At 47.9% G+C, this 22654-nt stretch overlaps 1 protein-coding gene and 1 long non-coding RNA gene across 2 annotated transcripts in view; one reads left to right on the top strand and one right to left on the bottom strand.

The window, feature by feature from the left end:
* Nucleotides 1-475: 475 nt before the first annotated feature.
* Nucleotides 476-3720, top strand: LOC128831632 (uncharacterized). Its single transcript, XR_008443831.1, has 3 exons — nt 476-713; nt 1494-1564; nt 3283-3720. It is a non-coding gene; the product is annotated as an uncharacterized LOC128831632 (long non-coding RNA).
* Nucleotides 3721-19313: 15593 nt separating this feature from the next.
* Nucleotides 19314-22654, bottom strand: part of SLCO2B1 (solute carrier organic anion transporter family member 2B1) — a 101745-nt gene continuing 98404 nt past the window's right edge. The window contains exons 14-15 of the mRNA XM_054015909.1: nt 21573-21693; nt 19314-19923 (exon numbers count right to left, since the gene is read on the bottom strand). Of these exons, the coding sequence (XP_053871884.1) occupies nt 19749-19923; nt 21573-21693 (296 nt within the window). The 3' untranslated portion in view covers nt 19314-19748. The remainder of the gene's footprint in view (nt 19924-21572; nt 21694-22654) is intronic.

The raw sequence follows: 22654 nt of genomic DNA on the forward strand, positions 1-22654 counted from the left end.
GCCGCGCTCCCAATTGGTTCGGACCTGGCCGGGGAGCGTGAGGGAGAGGGTTTGCCATTGCCCATCTCCAGAGGCGGCTGCAGGGATTTCTGCGTGAGAAGCATTTTCAGCCGCAGGTCCCTGTCATGACGAGCCCTGGTTGTGAGGCTTGTGCAATGGACACTCTTGGCAGGGACGTGTGTCTCGCCGAGGCACTTCACACAACGTGAGTGTCCGTCGGACCTTGGCATAGAGTCTTGACAGGAAGCACATTTCTTGAACCCTGAAGCCCCTGTCATTATTGAACTAGGAATGCCGGGGGAGAGGATCTCCGTGGGAGACAAGCTTGAGGAAAAAAGGTGGGGGGGTTTGTTTTGTTTTTTTTAAACTAAGTAACTATTCTAAGGGAAGGGAAACAACCGGAATGTTACTAACTATTTTTATATTCTTTGTAATTGTTTCCTTCAGAGACCAGGGAAGAAGATCAGCACTGCCCTGAGACCCGTCTTCAGCCAAGGACGGGTTGAGAAGGAACTGAGGGGGGTGCGGGATGCGAGTGTTCAGGCAGACTCTAACGAGACCACGAGACAGCAGCTGGGTGCGTGCGTCCCGGCCAGGCACTGCTACCGAAGATCTCCGATCAACGGCGCCGGGACGCACCGTGACCTGGAGTGAAGCACCCACAGGGACAGCACTCAAAGGAGAATCAGTGCTAGCCAGGGGGTGTTGGTGAGGTGTGCACTGCAGAGGGAGATTTCATAGCTGGGAGGAGAACAGAAGGGAGTGGTAGCCAGGCAGGGGACTGCTGAGTGCTGGGAGCAATCGGTTCAGTCAGAAGCCGGGAACCAGGGCTTTGCGTTTTTTACAGCTTGGCCAATGAAAGTCAGAGGAGTTCCATTTCCCTTCTGTTGATAGTCACTTCCACTTCCCGGGTCCCAAAGGCTGGGCCACAAACACTGCACTGGGACTCAGGAGCTGCGGGGTTTGTTCCTAGTTCTGCCGCAGGGGACTGTGAGTGAGTCCCACTGGGTGTATCGATGTTGCATCGTATTCCTGGGCTCTGAGGCGTTTGAACCCCACCCTGTCCACACACAAAGCCCTCCCACATGTGCCCGCAGCCCCTCAGGGCACAGGCTCTCTGTGCTTCAGTTTCCCATCTGAACAATGCGGGTAATAACATCCCTACCTCACAGGGGAGTGTGAGGACACATTCATTAGTGTGTGTGAAATGCCCAGTTACTGTAGAGGTGGGGACTAGAGAACTAGTTAGCCATTTATGAGGGATGGGGGCAGTTACTACTTTGCTTAACTTATCCATTTTAGACCGGCTTTCACATTCTACTGTGTACAGTTTGTACTCATATTGTCTTAGCTGAAATGTCACAAGCGGTTTAAATGGCACTATCAAACACACCTGACAAGATGGCTACAGCCGCCGAGGGCACTTTGCTTGTGAGCAATATCTGCGCTGGAATTAACAAGCAAACCCAAAATGGAATCTTCTTGTTTTGCAGAAACCGCTGACAGGGGAAGATTAATGATTGCTAAAGCTGCTTGCCAGCTTCATTATGTGGAATCTGGTCTGGTAAGTCCGAGTTCTCTAGAACTCCCAAACAGGAAAGAGAGAATTTTGTCTTCTGAGAAACTGATTATTGTAGTGTGAGAAGAGAGGAAGCAGAGGGGTAACAAAGCATGTGACAAAAATGCCAGTATTGAAGTTCTTCTGTTTGTCGGTGAGTTTACATGGATAAGCCTGAATCAAAAATCCAGTTCCAAACCAGGGGAATGTTTGGTTCCTGATCAGGACTTTGCTGTCTTGTGGGGCAGCTGAGCCAGCGAACTGCACCAGGCAGGGAGATGCAGAGATGGGAGGAACAGCTGAAAGCTGCAGGGAAGGGCCGCTGCTTTCTGGGGGTTGGAGGTGGGTGGGCACGACTTGAGCTGTGCGGGGTTGTGCCCCCCCACTATCTCTTTCTCTATTGCATCAAACATAAGCTGCTTGTCTTCACATTTAAGGCCTTCACAATTATTATTTATTATTTGTATTATTATAGCTTCTAGGAGCCCCAGTCCTGGACCAGAACCCCATTGTGTTAGGTGCTTGTTGCTGGGTGGGTAAACCCCGTCTCTCTTTGGGGAGAGAGAAAGGGCATTATAGCCCAGCGGCCAAGTCCAAAATAACCACCCTTAACCTCAAGGCAGTATGGCCTAATGGCCAGAGTCAATTAGATGGCTCTTCTATTCAGGGCGGTGTGGCGTAGTGGCCAGAGTCAATATTGCTGCCCCCCTATTCAGGGAGGCATAGCCTAATGGCTGGAGTCCCTATGTTTGCCCTCCTATTCAAGGCTGTTTGGCCTAGTGGCAGAGTCAATATGGCTGCCCTCCTATTCAGGGCTGCGTGGCCCCGTGGCCAGAGTCAATAGGGCTACGCTCCTATGCAGGGCTGTGGGACCTAGTGGACGGAGGGAAGTGGTTCTCCACCCAGGGGTGGGTGGTGGCCAGAGTAGGGGGACCCGGACCCTCTCTACTCCACCAGGTCTCAGCCCAGGACCCTGTCAATGGCAACTGTATTCACCAGCTGGGAATCCAGCTGAAACACACTGACTTCAACCCAGTTCTACAATCGGAACAATGGCTAGTTCCCCTTGGCTACTTCCTACCCTGTTTTCCCATGTTGTCATCCACCGGTCCTCTGGGCCTCTGGTGTCATTGGCTGGCAAAGCTTCCGATGACTTCATCCCCTTGTGGGCTTGTGGGTATCTGCCTGGGTCTTGGCATGCCTGGCCTCTGTGGTCTGGGGCGCCATCAGCTCCTGGGAGGGAGCCAGACTAAGCTGGGCTGCTCCCTTTTATATTGAGGCTCCAGTTGGGGCATGCCCAGCAGTGGCAAGGGTGTGTGGCTTCCTCAGCCCACAGCATGGGGTTATTTCTTTCTTGTGCAGTGCGGGGCAGGTCTGCCCCATCACAGTGCTGTGCAGACCCAGAACAAAAAGACAGTCCCTGCCCCAAAGACCTTACAACCTAAGTAGAAGACAAAAGACAACAGGTGGCTACAAACAGATGGGCAAATGCAAAGAAACTGTGACACTGGCAAACCAGGTGCCAGCTGATGCCAAGGTCCCCGTGTCTCAACCAAACACTGACAGATATATAGCGGGAATCTATCTGGCTCACATGGGGGTTAATATTGATAGAACAGGTATTAGAATGATAAGAAAGTGTTTAGTGGTTAGACTCTATTGAATGCTTGTGAGTTGCTGCCTGCATTTGTTTTACTTGTAATATCTGTGTTCCATACTGTAAGGTAAGATTTGAGTGTGATCCTCTCACTATACCAATCGCCATACAGGAGAGAGACATTAATTAGTCCAAAGAGACGCTCTTCTATAGAAATCGTGATGCTCTTCCCAAAAAAGGAAACCCAGTGATACCAGACGGGCTATGGCTGGAGCTCACAACTGGAAACTCCCCACATCTGGATTGAGGAATCATCAACCAAAGAACTGAAGACTCTTATCGTTGTTCTACCCTCCTCCCTGTGAAGACAAGTCATGAGAGTGGACTCCTCCCATCAGCTGTGTTAGCAGCTAAGAGCACATGGCAGGAGGGGGATAAAAGCCCCAAACCAAAGGGAACTAAGGATTTCTATGTTGCTGGGACTCTGGGGGGTGATGGTGGGAGGGGGAGTTTCCTAGACATAAGCAAAAGCTGCTTAGAGTGGGTTAGCCCTAAAGGACAAATAGAGCTTGCTAATTATGGAAGCCTATGCTACCTTTAACACCTAAGTCTGTAACTTATTTGTGTGTCTATATTCACTTGCTTTAACTTTATAACTAATTCTTTAGTTTCCTTTTCCTATTTAATAAATCTTCATATAGTTTATTATAGAACTAGCTACAAGCATTGTCCTTGGGGTGAGATCTAAAACCCCATTGACCTGGGATAAGTGACTGGGCCTTTGGGACAGGGAGTAACCTGTATATTGCTGTGATTCTTGGTGTAAGGTACCATCTATCAGAAGGTCAGCACAACTAGGTGGTCAGACAAAAAACCCAAGGGAAATGCCTGTGACTGTGTTAATGTGTCTGAGGAGTTTGCCTTTGGTGCAGCTGGTTGGTAAAATCTAAATTTAGAACTCAAGACCAGTCTAGGGAACAGTCTGCCCTGAGGATGGTACTTACACTTTTGGGCCACTGTTGGGAGCATCCCATGAGACGACCTTGGTCAGTGTGCTAGACCGTGGGCGCCATACACCAGCAGCCTAAACCATTGTCAAGTTGTTTGCAACATCACGGTAGGGAAGAGTTTTAAGGAGGGTTTGAGTAGGTCAACGAGTTAGTTTTGTGAATGTTCCTGGGGAGCTGGTGCCAAGCATGGGAGAAGGATGGGAGAAAGCACGAAGATGATTGTTTGAAAATGTAATCAGTGGGCGATGGAGACTGGCATCATGGACCAGCTGGTGAAGGGAGTCGACTTTTCGTTACTGAATGAGAGATGATCGGCATGGTGGGGTTAAGCTGTGAAGGGCCTTGAATGTGAAGAAAAATAGCTTATCTGTTACCGTAGAGAAGAAGGAGCCAGTGGAGGGATGCAAAATGTTTTAATAGTCTGGTAGTGTTATTATACTAGAAACAGCTGAGCCCAGAAGTTTGGTTGTGCCTCTGAATTCTGAGCGTGAGGGTGTCTGGATTTCTGATGTGTAATTAGGTCTCCCAAATGGGATCCTAACTTCAGCACACGAAGCAGCAGAAGGGAAATCTGGGCTGAGAAAAGCAGAGACTTTATTCAAATACACCGTGACAGCAAAAGGATTTCAGCAAAAAGAGCCCTGCCAAGGAAATTGCCTGCCATAGGAATGTGCTGGTCTCTGAAGCTGACCCTGAATTGTATGTTCCCACTTTAAGGGTTATAATAACTATGTGCACAACTTGGAACCATCTAAGGGACCAGACTCCTTAGCAAAAGTCATTTGAACTAGAAAAGCCAGGGGATAGGGATTAAAATGTTACAACAGTCTTTATCTGCAGCGTCGGAAAGCACTTTCTGTCCTTCAGTGCCCTGAATGCAACAGATCAGGATGAAACAGGGAATGCTAACTAATGTAACCCTTCTGCCCACCTAAGTTGGCAGCAACAAGGGCCGGGTTCTGTATCTAGGGGTTCCGCTTCAATAACACAGTGCAAAACCGGCTCGAGCCCCCACCCAGTGACCTGGGACAATTACATACCACCCCCTGGGTGCCTCTAAGAGGCAATACTTCCCCTCTCGCAAGCACGGAGTCTGAGTGTAACAGAAAATGTTTAATAACATGAGGTAAACAACATCAGCATTAAATTGGAAAAACACCACAACTAGAGTTCATAGACCAAACCATGAGCGAAGACCCACCCCAGCAAATTGGGCCGTGTCCTCTCCCGTTGGTTCTTGGAACCAGCGACCCAAGAATCACCAAAGTCCCAAAAGTCCGACAACCCCCCAAAGTCTCTGTCCCTGATCAGTGCAGCCCCAGAGTTCAAAAGGGGGGGGGTGTGAGCAGGGTGTTAAGGGGCACCTTACGTGATCCGAGACCAACCGGCTGCTTCTCCGTGGGGTTCCACCCAGCCTTCACCACGAACTGCTCCACTCCACCCGCAGTCCCACTCCTGCCGTCCCACGAACTGCTCTGGCAGCTGCTCCGCTCCGCTCACCGACCTGTGAGCCGTGCCGCTCCGCGCCGCTCCGCTCCGCTCACCGACCTGTGAGCCGTGCCGCACCGCGCTGCTCCGCTCCGCTCACCGACCTGTGAGCCGCTCCGCTCCAGCCGTCCCTTGGGCCGCTCCCACAAGGCTCTGTTCTGTTAGCTGCTCCTCCAGCCGCTCCACTCACCGACCTGTGAGTCGCTCAGCGCCACTCCAACCGTCCCACAAGGCTCCACTCTGCTAGCTGCTCTGCCAGCCGCTTAGCATTATAGCTTCAGGCTCCCCCACTAGTTAACACCGCCTCAGTGATCTCAGCTCTTTTGTGATTTCAGCTCATAGTAGGGGAGCCCCAGTGCTAGTGCACCACTGGCCCAAAGTGAATTCAGTTCAGCAGTCTGTAACTAGATTTCTAATGGAATCAAAAGTTAGCTCTGATATTCAACAATGGAGAGAGGAGGTAGTGCAATTGGTGTTTCAACCCCTCAGAGAGGGCCCATACCATCAGGTACAAATACCTGTCCCCATCCTCTCTCAATTCACTGGGTTTTGTAGCACATGCTACTTAGGTAATGGTGAATGACTCACTCAGTCCTTCTGTCATACACAGTTCCACTGGCCTTGATTCACAGAATCAGGGTAACAAAACTTTATTCTTCCTGCCCCAATAACAGAGAAACTGGGGATCCCACACCAGCCAAAGTAACCACTTTGAGTTGCTGTTGTTTCATGCCAGGCGAGTGGGTGTGCCTATGCAAACAAGATCAGCCCCTGGAGTTCTTTTCCACACTCGCCATAATTCACCACCAGATGTCAGGGTAGAGCTCATCCTGACTCTGCTTACACTAAGATACAAATATCTCTTTTCAGATTAAAGAATCCTGTTCCTTCACCACTGTAATTGTAGGACCTTCAAAACAAGCTCCTCTCCCAAACTCATTATAAGTACATTAAGCCTGCGAGATGAATTTCATATTTCATGAGTGATCATTACTCAACCTGTCTCTAAACACAAAAAAGTGAGCCTGATTTATGCCGCTCTGCTTGTCTTGGTCCTTCAAGAAGGCACAGCTTGGAAAAAAAAGAAATTAATAGGTGAATTGTATAATTCATCAGTAGACAAAGATATATTCCCAAACATGAGGGATTTGTGTGCACAAGGTCTTGCATTCTTCAGCTAAAATAGCAAGTGAATTTTGTTAAATGTTAGTTTAATTTAAAGGGATGCGGAGAACATAAAACTCTTATATTATAAAGCCCCAGCAGCTTGGCCAAATTCCAGTCTGGGAAATACAGTACATTCTGCCTACCTAATTTCCCCTTTGTATTTCAGTCGACTATATTTTTCACTTCCTGTCATAAACTGATGCTTCGAGTTTCTGTGGGTGGTGTTAAACAACTGCTGTCTTTCACTCCAGCGGTGGCTGCATTTCATTGCTGGGGGCAGTAATTCTTATATGCACCATATAGTTTTTGTCATGTGTGTTTTGAGATGCAATTGGACGAAAGACAGTATGTTAATGTAAGATTATCAGCCCTGTTTGGGATCATAGCACCGCAGGGGACTGTTAACCCAAGTACCTGCCACAGAAATGCAAGCACTTCTTTCAAAGGGCAGCGAAACACCACACAGTACTTCAGTGTAGGAAATGAAGAATATTATTGGGAGTCATGGGCTGGTGATGTTACAGATAGTCTTACAAGTTCTGTTTAACCGAATGAATAGGCAGTTAGATATGGGGGAAATGCTTGTTGTTACTTATGGTGCAGTCTTCTTTGAAGCTGAAAATATCAGCAGAAAGTTGGTCCTCTCTGTCCTGATCTATTAGAGCAGAGTAATTTCTTATGGACAACGTTACTTTCTACAGGTTATACCTATAAAAGCAAACAGAAACATTACATGGCACCTGAAATATTACATGGTAGAAACTGCAGAGCAATTTGGAATGTAATTACAGGAAATGGAATTTGTCCAGGACATTGGGACTAACACCATGTGCCTTGTAACAAGTGTGATGAGATTTTTAGTGATGAAAAATGTTTAGGACTTTATTTTCCTTTCATGTTATCTGAAAAACAGCCCCGTAAAAGCAGAGTGAGTGTGCGTATACCCCCTCCCCCCAGCATCATGGCGGAGCATTGCTGAGACAGAAGAAAGAATGCCAACTACTAAATCACAAACACCAGTGTCTGTGTCATGTGGGCACTTCCTGGTCAGCTCTATGTATTATTACTGGCCTAGCCCTGCTTAGTTTGTGACTCCCACAAGATCACAGACTACAACACAATGGCTGCAGGCCATACTAAAGTATGACGTCTAACATAGTTTGAGAGGGCTTTACACCTGAGAGACTACATAGAAGGTAAATGTTTTGGGGGAATCTCCGTTATAAAGGCCTTGACACATTATAGCTTTTTGATTAGCTTTTTGATGTAGCACATCTGTCACCACAGCCCCCAGTGGAACAGAACAGTGGTACTCAACCTTTTGCACACTGGGAAGCCCTCAGGACCACTCTAGCACTAGGGAAAGGTCAGGTGGTGGTCACCCCCGATGCTTGTGCGATAGCTAGGACAAACACAGGCATATCCTGAGACTATTGTAGTTGACTTTTATGACTGTGCTATGGATTGCTGTGGGCTAAGGTTTGTATTCTATTCCATGGGGGAGGGTTAACACAGCTCCCCAAGGAATTGAAAACAGTGTGTGTGGGGATAATTATTGCCATCCCTGCGCCTGTACACAGCTCCAGAGAAGTACCACCTCTGGGCTGGTTTGCATATACTACTTCAAGCTGTGGTGCCACAAGTACTCCTGTTCTTCTTTTTACTTCAAGCTGGGTTTTCAAGAGATCCAAGAGACAAAGAAAGAACTTGGGTTATAAAAGGATGAACTTGAACTGACAGAGGGACCTTCTTTTTGATTCAACAAACAGACATGAGCCTTTTGTGAAAGGGGGTGTCATAACTATAAAGGGAAGGGTAACAAACCTCCTGTGTACAATACTATAAAATCCTTCCTGGCCAAAATCCTTTTACCTGTAAAAGGTTAAGAAGCTCAGGTAACCTGGCTGACACCTGACCCAAAGGACCAATAAGGGGACAAGATACTTTCAAATCTTGGTGGGGGGAAGACTTTTGTTTGTGCTCTTTGTTTTGGGGGTTGTTCGCTCTTGGGACTAAGAGGGACCAGACATCAATCCATGCTCTCCAAATCTTCTGAACAAGTATCTCATATTTCAGACTTGTAAGTAACAGCCAGGCAAGATGTGTTAGGTTTATCTTTGTTTTCTCAACTTGTAAATGTACCTTTTGCTAGAGGGTTTACCTTTGTTTGCTGTAACTTTGAACTTAAGGCTAGAAGGGGTTCCTCTGGGCTCTTTGAATCTGATTACCCTGTGAAGTTATTTTCCATCCTGATTTTACAGAGATGATTTTTACCTTTCTTTCTTTAATTAAAAGCCTTCTTTTTAAGAACCCGATTGATTTTTCCTTGTTTTAAGATCCAAGGGGATTGGATCTGGACTCACCAGGAATTGGTGGGGGGAAAGGGAAGGGAGGGAATGATTAATTCCTCCTTGTCTTAAGATCCAAGGGGTTTGGATCGGTGTTCACCAGGGAATTAGTGGAGGAGTCTCTCAAGGCTAACCAGCGAGAGAAAGAATTTGGGGGGGAAGACAGAGTTTCCCAAATGACTCAAACTATTTGGGTGGTGGCAGCAAAAGCAGATCTAAGCTGGTAGTTAAGCTTAGAGGTTTTCATGCAGGTCCCCACATCTGTACCCTAAAGTTCAGAGTGGGGAAGGAACCTTGACGGGGGGAACCCAACCCTGCTGAAGGGTTGGAAGGACTTGAACTTGCCAGGACTGATGGGTGACTTCTGGGGCGTTTAGTCCATGTTTAGACCTTTTATTTGTTTTATATGTTTTCTATGACAGCTTGTTTGTGATCCTCCTCACAGTCGCAACCCTGCCCCCAGGTAGAACCCAGGGAATAGAATGTCTGTTTTCCTGTTCATGAATTGTCTCTGAACAGATTGTGATTTTTTCTATATCTCTTCCCTATTCATAACTGTTTGACGAATATTTTGTGCAAGCAAACTTCAGCGGGTGGGTTGTTCATGAGTTGTTTGCATGGTTTCCACATAAAATATTCAGTAGGTGTGATATGAGCTTTGTTTGCACTGTGTGACCGGTTACCAAAGCCACGTGGGGTTTTTGACATTGTGGGAGTGGATGTGGGCTTAACTTTTTATGAGCAGGAAAATCACTGGGACGTTGATTCTCACAGGGAGGTGGTTGGGCGCACTGCAGGGAGAGAGAAGTAGCAGGAGATAAACAGACCCAGAGAATATTAAGATGTTTGAAAGTACATAAGAACGGCCAGACTGGGTCAGACCAAAGGTCCATCTAGCCCAGTATCCTGTCTGCCGACAGTGGCCAATACCAGGTGCCCCATAGGGAATGAACAGAACAGGTCATCATCAAGTGATTCATTCCCTGTCACCCATTTCCAGCTTCTGGCAAACAGAGTCTAGAAGCACCATCCCAGCCCATCCTGGCTAATAGCCATTGATGGACCTATCCTCCATGAACTTATCTAGTTCTTTTTAGAACCTTGTTATAGTCTTGGCCTTCACAACATCCTCTGACAAAGAGTTCCACAGGTTGACTGTGCATTGTGTGAAGAAATACTGCCTTTTGTTTGTGTTAAACTTGCTGCCCATTAATTTCATTTGGTGTCCCCTAGTTCTTGTGTTATGAGGAGTAAATAACACTTCCTTATTTACTTTCTCCACACCAGTCATGATTTTATAGACCTCTATCATATCCTCCCTTAGTCATCTCTTTTCCAAGCTGAAAAGTCCCAGTCTTATTAATCTCTCCTCATATGGAAGCCGTTCCATACCCCTCATCATGTTTGTTTTTTTATCTTTCCTCTCTTCCACCGGAAAAAAGCATTATGTTTAGCTACAGAAGTGGATCCCAGCTTTAAAAATGCCTGGATTCCTTCCTGACTCCAGGAGACAGACACACACCAAAGCCAGTGGCTGTTTAGCAAGCTTTACGATCAGTTTTAGTATCACATTCACACTAAATGGCGCATTTGTGAAGAGTGCAGGCACTGGCTCTGGGTGACAGGACTCAGTGGGTGCCAGGACTCTAGGGACAACTGGCGAGTACTATGCTAAGCTATCTTATGTGATATTTAATAATTCACTTAGTGCATTTAGTGAATTTGCTGCTCTCATCATTCACTGTTTTGCACTATTCAGTAACACCTTCTGAGCGGAACCCTTTCCCAGCATGCCTCTCTGTGGCCCTAAGCGACCATTTTGCAGCTGGCTGCTAATTGCTGTATTTCATTCCCTTTTAACCAGGAAGGAGTTTTCCCTCCCGTTGTGTTTCTCTTTTCTCATCTCTGAGAAGCTGGCCCGTTCTCACAGGCCCCACCACCGCAGCCGCTCTTTGCAAGCAGCCAGTCCTGCTCCTGCAGAGTGCTGCACAGAAAACGCAGGCTGTGCAGGAAGCGCATTGCCAAGCCCATTTTTGCTCCATTATCCCTGCTCTCATTGTTCTCCTTTAGCCTGCCTAGAATACAAAGGGGGCCAGGCTTATGGCAGGCAATGGAGTTACCCCAGAAACGGGCTTGGTTCATATCACCTCTCCCTTTGCAATTCATGATTGTTGCCTACACTGTGTTCTCCAATGGTTTCTAAAAGCTGTTTTAAATAACTCTGGGGATGGAGCTTCCTCAGCCATAGCCTTCAGCACTAGGAAGTTTTCCTTGCTGTTATATTTTCCTTTGTTTCCTTTCATCCCATTCCTCCCATGTGCATCCCCCTGTACCATATTAAACACACCCGCTCGTCCCTTGGCAGGGCCATCCCTAGGCGGGTGCGGGGCCTGGGACAAATCAGCATAGGCTCAGGAACTAGGGGTGTGGGGGGTACTGCAGCACCCCGGGGTCCCGGCTGCCGGCCCCGCACGCCCAGGGTTTTGCCCCTGGCCTCAGCTGGGTGTGTGTGTGTGTGTGTGTGTGTGTGTTTGTGTGTGTGTGTGTGTGTGGACAGCTGGCTTTCAGCACCCCCACTATTAAAAATGTTCCAGCGCCACTGCAAATCAGCTCCTGCCGGCTTGGGGACCCCGCTCTGCATCGGCGGTTGGGCTGGCAGGACAGATCCGGCCTGGTGCTGGCCCATCTGTTGCTGCTGGCAGTTGCCGGTGCCTACCACAGGGCTATTGTTGGCCATAGCGCCACGGCGGCTCAGTGCTCTAGTCGGGGTGGGGGAATCGCTGCACCGGGTCTCTGGGACCGACCACGCTGGCCAATTGCACTGGCCTGCGGGGCGCCCCAAAGCACAGCACCCGGAGCGGACACCCCGATTTGCCTTACCCACCCTACACCCTTCACATATCTGCATCTTGTTACCTGTCTCCTCCCTGTTAGCAAGTTGGTGGTGCTACCCCTTCCGTACTTAATTTTCTTAATCTCTCCTCACAAGTCAAGCCCCCTGTAGTTTTCGTTTGGAGTGTGGGGGGAGAAGATGGCTTTATTTATGTTTATAGCAATTGCAGTTCCAGCTCTTGGATATTCCAACAGCAAAAACATAATAATGGCTGTTTACATTGACCACCGAGCTGAGCCCAGCTGTTCCCAATTGTCGCTGATTCCTTATCAGCAGGAAGTCTTCTTCTAATGGAGAGGTAATGAGGGAAGGAAGAGCTCATGCTGCACCAGTTTGGGCCTTGGCTGGGAAAAAATCTCTGTATGATCCGATAAGAGCTTTCAAAGTGGGAAAATAGCTGCCCATCCCTTGAGCCAGCAGTGGCAAGAAGCCAACGCTTGACTGTTACAAAAGAGTCAGGCCATTCCCGCAGTTTGCATTCAGCTCGTTCACAAGCCCAGCAAGATTTCCCATTGTTCCCGCTGAATGGCTGGGGGGTTGTTCAGTCCATCCATTGTCAGAAATAGAACGGCAGATTCTAGGGAGTGCAAATGGGCTCACTCTTTATTAGTGCATGTGCAATTTGTAATGAATATCACAAGATAAACGGCTGTGTGCGTTGTCCCCCCCCCGCCCCACAAACAGCACAATCAGCTCATTTTCAGCAACTGTTTGGTAATCAGGAGGATTAGGGAACAGCTGCCTTAATCAGGGGAACTTTCAGAAATAAAAACTTTGAAGTCCTTGGCAGTGTAAATGCAAAGTGTTTTATAATGGAGGAGACGTTCGGAAGTGCCCTACTGACTCTGCGTTCTGGCCCTGCTGTCATTGTGAAGGTTTGCATGTCTATGGTGCACAGTGTAATGATGCAGCTATACGTGGCTCTGGGTTGTTTTTTTTTCATATTGTCCTAAGTCCCATTTTCAAAAAGGAGAAACTGAAGCACAGCAATGTCAAGTGATTTGCTAAAGGGCCCTGAGGAAGTCAGTGTCAGAATTGGGAGCAGATCTTCTGACTCCTGCTCTACCTCACTGTCCTCCATCCCTCATGGAACTGTCGTGTATGTTTCTGCAGTGCCTTGCAGTGTATCCAGTTATTTCATAGAATCATAGAAGATTAGGGGTGGAAGAGACCTCGGGAGATCATCTAGTCCAACCCCCTGCTCAAAGCAGGACCAATCCCAACTAAATCATCCCAGCCAAGGCTTTGTCAAGCCAGGCCTTAAATACCTCTAAGGATGGAGATTCCACCACTACCTAGGTAACCCATTCCAGTGCTTCACCACCCTCCTGGTGAAATAGCTTTTCCTAATATCCAACCTAGACCTCCCTCACTGCAACTTGAGACCATTGCTCCTTGTTCTGTCATCTGCCACCATTGAGAACAGCCGAGCTCCATCCTCTTTGGAACCCCCCTTCAGGTAGTTGAAGGCTGCTCTCAAATCCCCCCTCACTCTTCTCTTCTGCAGACTAAATAACCCCAGTTCCCTCAGCCTCTCCTCATAAGCCATGTGCCCCAGCCCCCTAATCATTTTCGTTGCCCCCTGCTGGACTGTCTCCAATTTGTTCACATCTTTTCTGTAGTGGGGGCTCCAAAACTGGACGCAATACTCCAGATATGGTCTCACCAGTGCCAAATAGAGAGGAATAATCACTTCCCTTGATCTGCTGGCAATGCTCCTACTAATGCAGCCCAATACGCTGTTAGCCTTCTTGGCAACAAGGGCACACTGCTGACTCATATCCAGCTATTTGTTTAAAAACACAACGTTTCTGATTTCTACTCAGTTTCCCCTTTCTTTTTCAGCCTGTAGGATTTTTTCAGTGATGGCAAAATCATCATTGTTGTGGTGATTTATTATTTTTTGAGCACTGGCCAGGTGCAGAATATAGAGTTGACACGGTCTCTGCCCAGAGACCCAGTGTAACATCCAAATTCATCATCATACAAATGACTGTGAGAAGGTATTTTTAAGCAACATGTTTGGCAACCTCTTAAGTCGAAGCAGTCCAGTGGTTAGAAGAGCAGCTGGTGCACCAAGGCCCTTGAAGTCAGTTCCTGGCTCCGATACTGACTCATTTGTGTTGCTTGAACCTGTCTGTTAATGTCCCTGGGTTTCAATTATTCCATGTTTAAAATAAGGCAGAAATACTTCCTGGGAGAGGTGTTGCAAGCCATATTTAATTAACTTCCAAAAAGTGCTTTGAGATCCTCTTGGAAAGGATCTTATAGGAGTGGAAATATTAGTATTAATAAATACTACTAATAGATATCATTTATTATTAAGGGGCTTGATATTGCAAACCTGACTCATTCCTTCCTGCCTTTGAAGCCATTCAAACTACTGAGGTATGGAAGAGTTTGCAGGACCAGGCCTTACATCTTTAACCTCTGGGCCAGTACCTCACTAATCTCACTCGGGATTCCAAGCATAGTGATATTCCAGGCAGTTCATCTCTCTACAGTCCATGATTATAAAGTGTTTCCTGCCAGTAAGCATAATTTGAGTTCTTATTAGTTTGTTAAGGTTTTTATCGTGCTGCTGAATGTTTTCAGGCAAAACTGTGCTGATTGGGAGGCAAGGAATTGCTTGTAGAGCTGAAAATCATTCATAGAATTTGTCAAGGAGTGCCCCTTCTCCTTCTCAAAAGGATGTGGTGAGGGTGCAACCAAACTTAATTAAGTCTTAGATTTTAAGACCAGACAGGCCCACTTCGTTCATCTAGTCTGACCTCCTGCATAACACAGGTTGGAGAATCTCAATCAGTAATTTCTGCATCAAGCCCATAACTTTTGTTTCAGCTATAGCATCTCTTTTAGAAAGACACCAGTCTTGACATGAAGACTGCAAATAATGGAGAATCCACTACAACACTTGACAAGTTGTTCCAAAGGTTAATTACCCTCACTGTTTAATAAAACCCATGCCTTAATTGTAGAATGAATTTGTCTAGCTTTTGCTTTCTGCCATTGGTTTTTGTTATGCCTCTTTATGGTAGGTTAAAGAACTGTCTACTGTCAGAAATTTCTTCTCCATGTAGGTACTTGTAGACCATGATCAAGTCACGTCTTAACCTTCTCTTCAATAAACTAAATAGACTGAGCTTTTTTAGCTTCTCCCCATATGATGTTTTCCAGACTTCTCATAATGGCTAAACAGACAATTTGGAGGCCCATCCAAGTCTGCAGCACCATACCCCAGCACTGTGGGCCTTAGCTGTGCATTCCAGGGGAAATACCATGTGGCATGCCGCACTATGGTCTAGGGGTCCACCTGGAGGGGTGGAGGGGACAGAGATAGAAGGCACAACTGACTGTTTCGCAGCAATTGCCCCAGAAATACCCATGTGCCAATGATGGGCAGAAGGTCTGCTGAGGTGGAAAGAATGCAGACTGCTGTGGAGATGTGAATTAGCTACAGTTAAAATAAAACAGATTTGACCCTTACCCCAAAATTACAACTGAATCTGACCCTTTAATCTCTCTACCCCACTGAAGAGGCACAACAGGGACAGCTTGGCACTGTGGCCTAGTGGATTAGCTTCAGGGTACTTGTAGAGCTGGGTTCTACTCCTGTTTAGGGCACTGGCTGGCTTTGTGAGCTTGGGCATGTTCCTTGACTCCACTCTGCCTCAGTTGTAAAGTGGGGACAGTAATACTTATGTGCCTCTGCTAAGTGCTTTGACAGCTAACGATGTAACAGTGCAAATCATTATTGCAGAGGGATGCAACACTCCCAGCACGCTGCAACCCGTCTACTCAGAGCCTGTTTGCCTGGGATGGTTCTGCAGTTCCTTTGAGGGTCCACGTAGCAGAGTTGCCATTTGCCTCAGTGTCCCAAACGCAAGGTTCATCATAGTAACCCCATAGTTCATACCAATGCTCCTCTCCTCCACTGGGCCCTTATTCTGCTCAACGGAAGCCCAGCCTTCTGGCTCAGTCTCCCTCCCTTCCTCTGTCCATGCGCACCCTGTCTGAGAGGGAAGGAGGCATATATACTAGTCTGCTTCTGAAAGCTTTTCCCAATTAGCCAAGAGAGAGGGGAGCCCTGCCCCACCCTATACTACAGGGCTCTTGATCCTGGGCCCTTAATGCCAGCATTCTGGTATCTTCCCACCCCACCGCTATCTCCGCGGGACGACTTCCTCTTGTCTGGATTCAGCATGTTCCTGAGCCGGTGCTCACAACCAAAAAAAGAGTTTTGGAATTCCTTGCCTGAGGAGGTTGTGAAGGCTAGGACTATAACAGGGTTTAAAAGAGAACTGGATAAATTCATGGAGGTTAAGTCCATTAATGGCTATTAGCCAGGATGGGTAAGGTATGGTGTCCCTAGCCTCTGTCTGTCAGAGGATGGTGATGGATGGCAGGAGAAAGATCACTTGATCATTGCCTGTTAGGTTCACTCCCTCTGGGGCACCTGGCATTGGCCACTGTCGGTAGACAGGATACTGGGCTAGATGGACCTTTGGTCTGACCCGGTACGGCCATTCTTATGTTCATAGAATCATAGAATCATAGAATATCAGGGTTAGTAGGGACCTCAGGAGATCATCTAGTCCAACCCCCTGCTCAAAGCAGGACCAATTCCCAACTAAATCATCCCAGCCAGGGCTTTGTCAAGCCGGGCCTTAAAAACCTCCAAGGAAGGAGATTGCACCACCTCCCTAGGTAACACATTCCAGTGCTTCACCACCCTCCTAGTAAAACAGTGTTTCCTAATATCCAACCTAGATCTCCCCCACTGCAACTTGAGACTATTGCTCCTTGTTCTGTCATCTGGTACCACTGAGAACAGCCGAGCTCCATCCTCTTTGGAACCCCCCTTCAGGTAGTTGAAAGCAGCTATCAAATCCCCCCTCATTCTTCTCTGCTGGAGACTAAACAATCCCAGTTCCCTCAGCCTCTCCTCATAAGTCGTGCTCCAGACCCCTAATAATTTTTGTTGCCCTCCGCTGGACTCTTTCCAATTTTTCCACATCCTTCTTGTAGTGTGGGGCCCAAAACTGGACACAGTATTTGACATTGGTGAGGCCTCATCTGGAGTAAAGGGGAATGATCATGTTCCTCGATCTGCTGGCAATGCCCCTACTTATACAGCCCAAAATGCCGTTAGCCTTCTTGGCAACAAGAGCACACTGTTGACTCATATCCAGCTTCTCATCCACTGTGACCCCTAGGTCCTTTTCTGCAGAACTGCTACCTAACCATTCGGTCCCTAGTCTGTAGCAGTGCATAGGATTCTTCCGTCCTAAGTGCAGGACTCTGCACTTGTCCTTGTTGAACCTCATCAGGTTTTTTTTGGCTCAATCCTCTAATTTGTCTAGGTCCCTCTGTATCCGATCCCTACCCTCCTGTGTATCTACCACGCCTCCCAGTTTAGTGTCATTGGCAAACTTGCTGAGAGTGCAGTCCACACCGTCCTCCAGATCATTAATAAAGATATTAAACAAAACCAGCCCCAGGACCGACCCTTGGGGCACTCTGCTTGAAACCGGCTGCCAACTAGACATGGAGCCATTGATCACTATCCGTTGAGCCCGACGATCTAGCCAGCTTTCTATCCACCTTACAGTCCCTTCATCCAGCCCATACTTCTTTAACTTGGTGGCAAGAATACTGTGGGAGACCGTATCAAAAGCTTTGCTAAAGTCAAGGAATAACACATCCACTGCTTTCCCCTCATCTACAGAGCCAGTTATCTCATCATAGAAGGCAATTAAGTTAGTCAGGCACGACTTCCCCTTGGTGAATCTATGCTGACTGTTCCTGATCACTTTCCTCTCCTCTAAGTGTTTCATAATTGATTCCTTGATGACCTGCTCCATGATTTTTCCAGGGACTGAGGTGAGGCTGACTGGCCTGTAGTTCCCCAGATCCTCCTCCTTCCTTTTTTTAAAGATGGGCACTACATTAGCCTTTTTCCAGTCATCCAGGACCTCCCCCGATCGCCATGAGTTTTCAAAGATGATGGCCAATGGCTCTGCAATCACATCCGCCAACTCCTTTAGCACCCTCGGATGCAGCGCATCTGGCCCCATGGATTTGTGCTCATCCAGTTTTTCTAAATAGTCCCGAACCACTTCTTTTTCCATGGAGGGCCGGTCCTCCTCCCCACACTGTGCTGCCCAGTCCAGCAGTTTGGGAGCTGACCTTGTTTGTGAAGACAGAGGCAAAAAAAGCATTGAGTACATTAGCTTTTTCCACATCCTCTGTCACTAGGTTGCCTCCCTCATTCAGTAAGGGGCCCACACTTTCCTTGAATTTCTTCTTGTTGCTAACATACCTCATAGACTCATAGACTCATAGACTTTAAGGTCAGAAGGGACCATTATGATCATCTGGTCTGACCCCCTGCATGCTGCAGGCCATAAAACCGTCCCTACCCCTTCCCTGGACTCTGCTGTTGAAGTCCCCAATCCTGTTTTAAGTGACCTCAATCAGCAGAGACCCTCCTGCTAGAGATCCCTGCCCCATGCTGCGGAGGAAGGCGAAAAACCTCCAGAGGCTCAGCCAATCTGCCCTGGAGGAAAATTCCTTCCCGACCCCAAATATGGCGATCAGTAAGACCCTGAGCATATAGGCAAGAGTCTCCAGCCGGCAAGAGTCTCCAGCCTGAAGAAACCCTTCTTGTTACTCTTAACATCTCTTGCTAGCTGCAACTCCAAGTGTGATTTGGCCTTCCTGATTTCACTCTTGCATGCCTGAGCAATATTTTTATACTCCTCTCTGGTCATTTGTCCAATCTTCCACTTCTTGTAAGCTTCTTTTTTGCGTTTAAGGTCAGCAAGGATTTCACTGTTAAGCCAAGCTGGTCGCCTGCCATATTTATTATTCTTTCTACACATCGGGATGGTTTGTTCCTGCAACCGCAATAAGGATTCTTTAAATCTGTTCTTATGTTCTTTACCAGATCCCTGGAATATGGCCTTCTAGACCCCTTAGGCTTAAAGGGCCGGTACACCCCATTACAGTCCAACCTTGCTACCCTTTCCTCCCAGTACCACTTCTTTTCCCTCCCAACTAGCTGGTCACCCCGTGCACATGCAGCCTCTCTTTCAACCAACACAAGAGCTTCAGTATATCAGCCAGCCCTTACAACCATATATCTAGCACAGCATCACTCCTAGTCATGTCAGTGCGAATAGGACCAGGTTTTCAGAGGTCCCAAGGCCATCTAATAATGTAACAAGAAGAGAAGAAGGTACCCTAGTGCTGTGATAATTGGTGTTTATGGCCAAGTACAGAATACTGTACTTGGATACATAGAGACATTTGTGTACTGTACAAAAACCTTTATAAAAACAATTCAGCTGTAGGTATTAGTGCTTAGAGTGCTGGCATCATCCAGATTGCCAGCTGAATGAATGCTTAGGAAGATATAACTCTATAAGGCTGCAATGTCCAAAGGGATTAACTCAATCAAACAAGCTCACGAGGCACCACTCAAGCATGGGTAGATGTAAACTAGCAGATAAAAAAAGAAGACGAAAGAACAAAAGCTGTAGCTGTCAAAGATAAAGACAGGAAATAAATAAGCTTATCTCCTGTTCAGTCTCATCCCAAGCATCCATCCTTCACAGTAACAGTAAAATGCAATCCGTGTGCTTCCCTGGGCAGCAGATATGGAATGTGATTCACGTTCTCTGAGTTAGACTTTGGAGTCTAGGTTTTTGCTTGACTTTTCTGCCAGCTTCTCTTTCTCTGGGATTGTCTTTGGCTCTGCGGCATTCCTGGTTTCCCTCTCTTGTCGTCTGAGAATGATGAACACAGCCACGAAGCACAGAAAAGCTCCCACTTCAAAGAAAAACTGGAGCCCAAGGAATCTAAGGTACAGAAACACAAAAGGACAAGGTAATAAGGTAAGGTGCAAAGTTTCAGGGTACAGCATCTATCAACCACCAAGCCTCAGGACATGCATCAAATGAGCGTGGAGTTTAGGTCAAGAGCTTTTTCAGTCAGTCAATGAATAGGGAAGGCGAGTATCACCTATCAATGGGTAGGAAATCTGCATGTGTCAGGGGCAAAAGAAAATGTCGGCTGAATCCTGACCTCAGTAATAGCTTTCCTGGTGCAAAGGTTTGGAAAATAAAATGGAATATGCCTCTGCACCCAGGCTGAATAGCACTTGCTCATGCCAATAGCAAATCCTACTCAATGTAAGCAACCAGTTAGAGGTGTCTTCCAACCTCCTAATGATTCCGTAGCCCTTCCTCAGCTGAGTAGTGCCAGTGCAGTCCCTGGTAGAGAGGTTTGGGATGACTTCCCTGCATCTGGTGGTGTCATTCCATCTCTGGATACTGTTATATTATCCCTGACAGAGAGGAGGGATCTCCAGGGGCTCATACACATTCTACGGAGGAACTTGTTTTTTGCCGGAGGATTGCACCATGTGTGAGGTAATTTCAATAAACTGTCCTGTGGAGAATACCCTGGAACCCCATGAAACCCCTTTGCCCCACTTTAAGCGGAGCACGGTGCTCCACACTTACAGCATTTTTCAGGTAGTAAATACAAAGTTTTGCAACAAGTACAGCTGATTAGAAGTCGGTCTGCTGGGCAGTGCTGCCTCCTGGCATTTGGAGAAAGTGTCTTTATTTAAAGGGAGAAACAAATCACCAGATGGCCCAGCCCTTTACCCCATATCTCTGCCAGTACATGTACCTCACTGTACCCGGGGTTATGGCAGGAAAAGTGGGGATGTTTCTGTGAGAGCTCTTTAATAAGATATTAACTGCACATCACTGCAGCAGAGTAGGAAGTCTGGCTAGCAAATCTCATGATGCCACTTTCTAGTCTATCCATCCATCCGTCCGTCCCATGTTCATCACCTTATTTTCCGAGCAGATTCCTCAATGTTCTTTTAAAGACGCCACCAGTGTACGATAAGAAATGTGGCCTGGTCTACACTTAAAAGCTACAAAAACAATTAGGAGTCCGGTAGCATTGTAAAGACTAACCGATTTATTTGGGCATAAGCTTTCGTGGGTAAAAAAACCGCCACTTCTTCAGATGCATGGAGTGAAAATTACAGATACAGGCATAAATATATATTGGCACATGAAGAAAAGGGAGTTACCTTACATGTGGAGAACCAATGCAGAAGGCCAATTTAGTCAGGGTGGATGTGGTCCACCCCCAATAATTGATGAGGAGGTGTCAGGTTGACATAGCAACGGTGCTCAGGGGTGTGTGAAAAATGCATACGCCTGAGCGCCATAGCTACACCGACCGAAACCCCCAGTGTAGACACGGGGAGATCAATGGAAGAATGCTTCCGTTGCCTAGTTACCACTGCTTGGGGAGGCGGAGTTACTACTGTGGTGGAAAAAACCCTTCCGTTGCTGTAGTGTGTGTCTACGCTTTAGGGTTACAGTGGCATAACTATGGGGCCTTAGCTCTGCCACTGTAGCCCCTGTAATGTAGACAAACACTCAGGACAAGTGGTATCTGATGGAGCCTCACAGGGCCGTACCTTTGTCTGAAGAGATCGTTGTCGTAGTATCTGCAAGCTGCGTTCTTCTTGCACTTCTTTTCCCACAGGATGCAGGTTGTGTCGATGGCACTGCCATAAAGCACCGGTCCTGGCATCCAGGCTGAAAAACAAGTACAGGGCACTTGGTTTGTCAAATGAGAAGCAGTTCTTTCTGTTAGGGCAGACCCCATCATACCATTTTTCAAAACCACAATCAACTGATTTCAGAATGGCGGGTGGCCTGGCTGGTGTCTTCCTGGCATAGGCGACACATAGGGGGGCATGCGGGTCAAGTGCCATCCCCGCCCCAATTTCTGCTTGGCCTGCCTGGGAGCAGGGAAGGAGAGGGGCTCTGTCCTTCTCCTGATGCACTTGCCCCCTAGCATGCTCAGCCCTTGTCCCTGGCAGCTGGGCCCGGGTGGGGAGTGGAAGGGGTGAATGGAGCTGCTTCTCATGCCGGCTGAGGGTGGCCACTCCAGGTCACTGCTTTGTGCAGTACAGCGGCTGCCTGCGAGAACCCTGCTGGAGAGGCGGTGGTGGCCTGATCCCTCTGCTCCCTGCCCAGGCTCCACTGCTGGGGACAGGGGCCGAGCGAGCCGGAGCTCTCCCCTCCCCCACCACGGCATGTTTCTGGCTTACTTGGCCCCTGACCCTAGCAATTGGGCCCAGGTGGGGAGCAGAGGGGGGCGGCCACTGCTGCCACCTCCCTAGCCGGGATCTCTTTCAGGCAGCTGCTGTGCTGCACAGAGGCAGTGACCTGGAGCAGCCACTATGAGCTGGTATGAGAAGTGGCTCTGTCCCGCCCCCTCCGTTTCCTGCCCAGGCCTGGCTGCCAGGGAAAGTGGGTGAGTGAGATGGAATGTGCCGGGGGGAGGCGCAGTGGGAGAAGGACAGAGCCCCGCCCCCCTCACCCCAGCAGATCACTCTGGTGAAGTGAGGAGAACATGGCAGTCCTGGGCTGGACGCAAGGCGGGTGGTCACTGGAGATGGTGCCAGGAGCAGGTTCCCTGGCCTCTGCTCATCTGGAGGTAGGGACATTGCCTGTGCTTCCCCTGCTGAGGTGTCCATGAGCTCCAGGGAGA

This window comes from Malaclemys terrapin, chromosome 1 (genome assembly GCF_027887155.1).
Source record: "Malaclemys terrapin pileata isolate rMalTer1 chromosome 1, rMalTer1.hap1, whole genome shotgun sequence".
In the NCBI taxonomy this organism is placed as follows: Eukaryota; Metazoa; Chordata; order Testudines; family Emydidae; genus Malaclemys; species Malaclemys terrapin.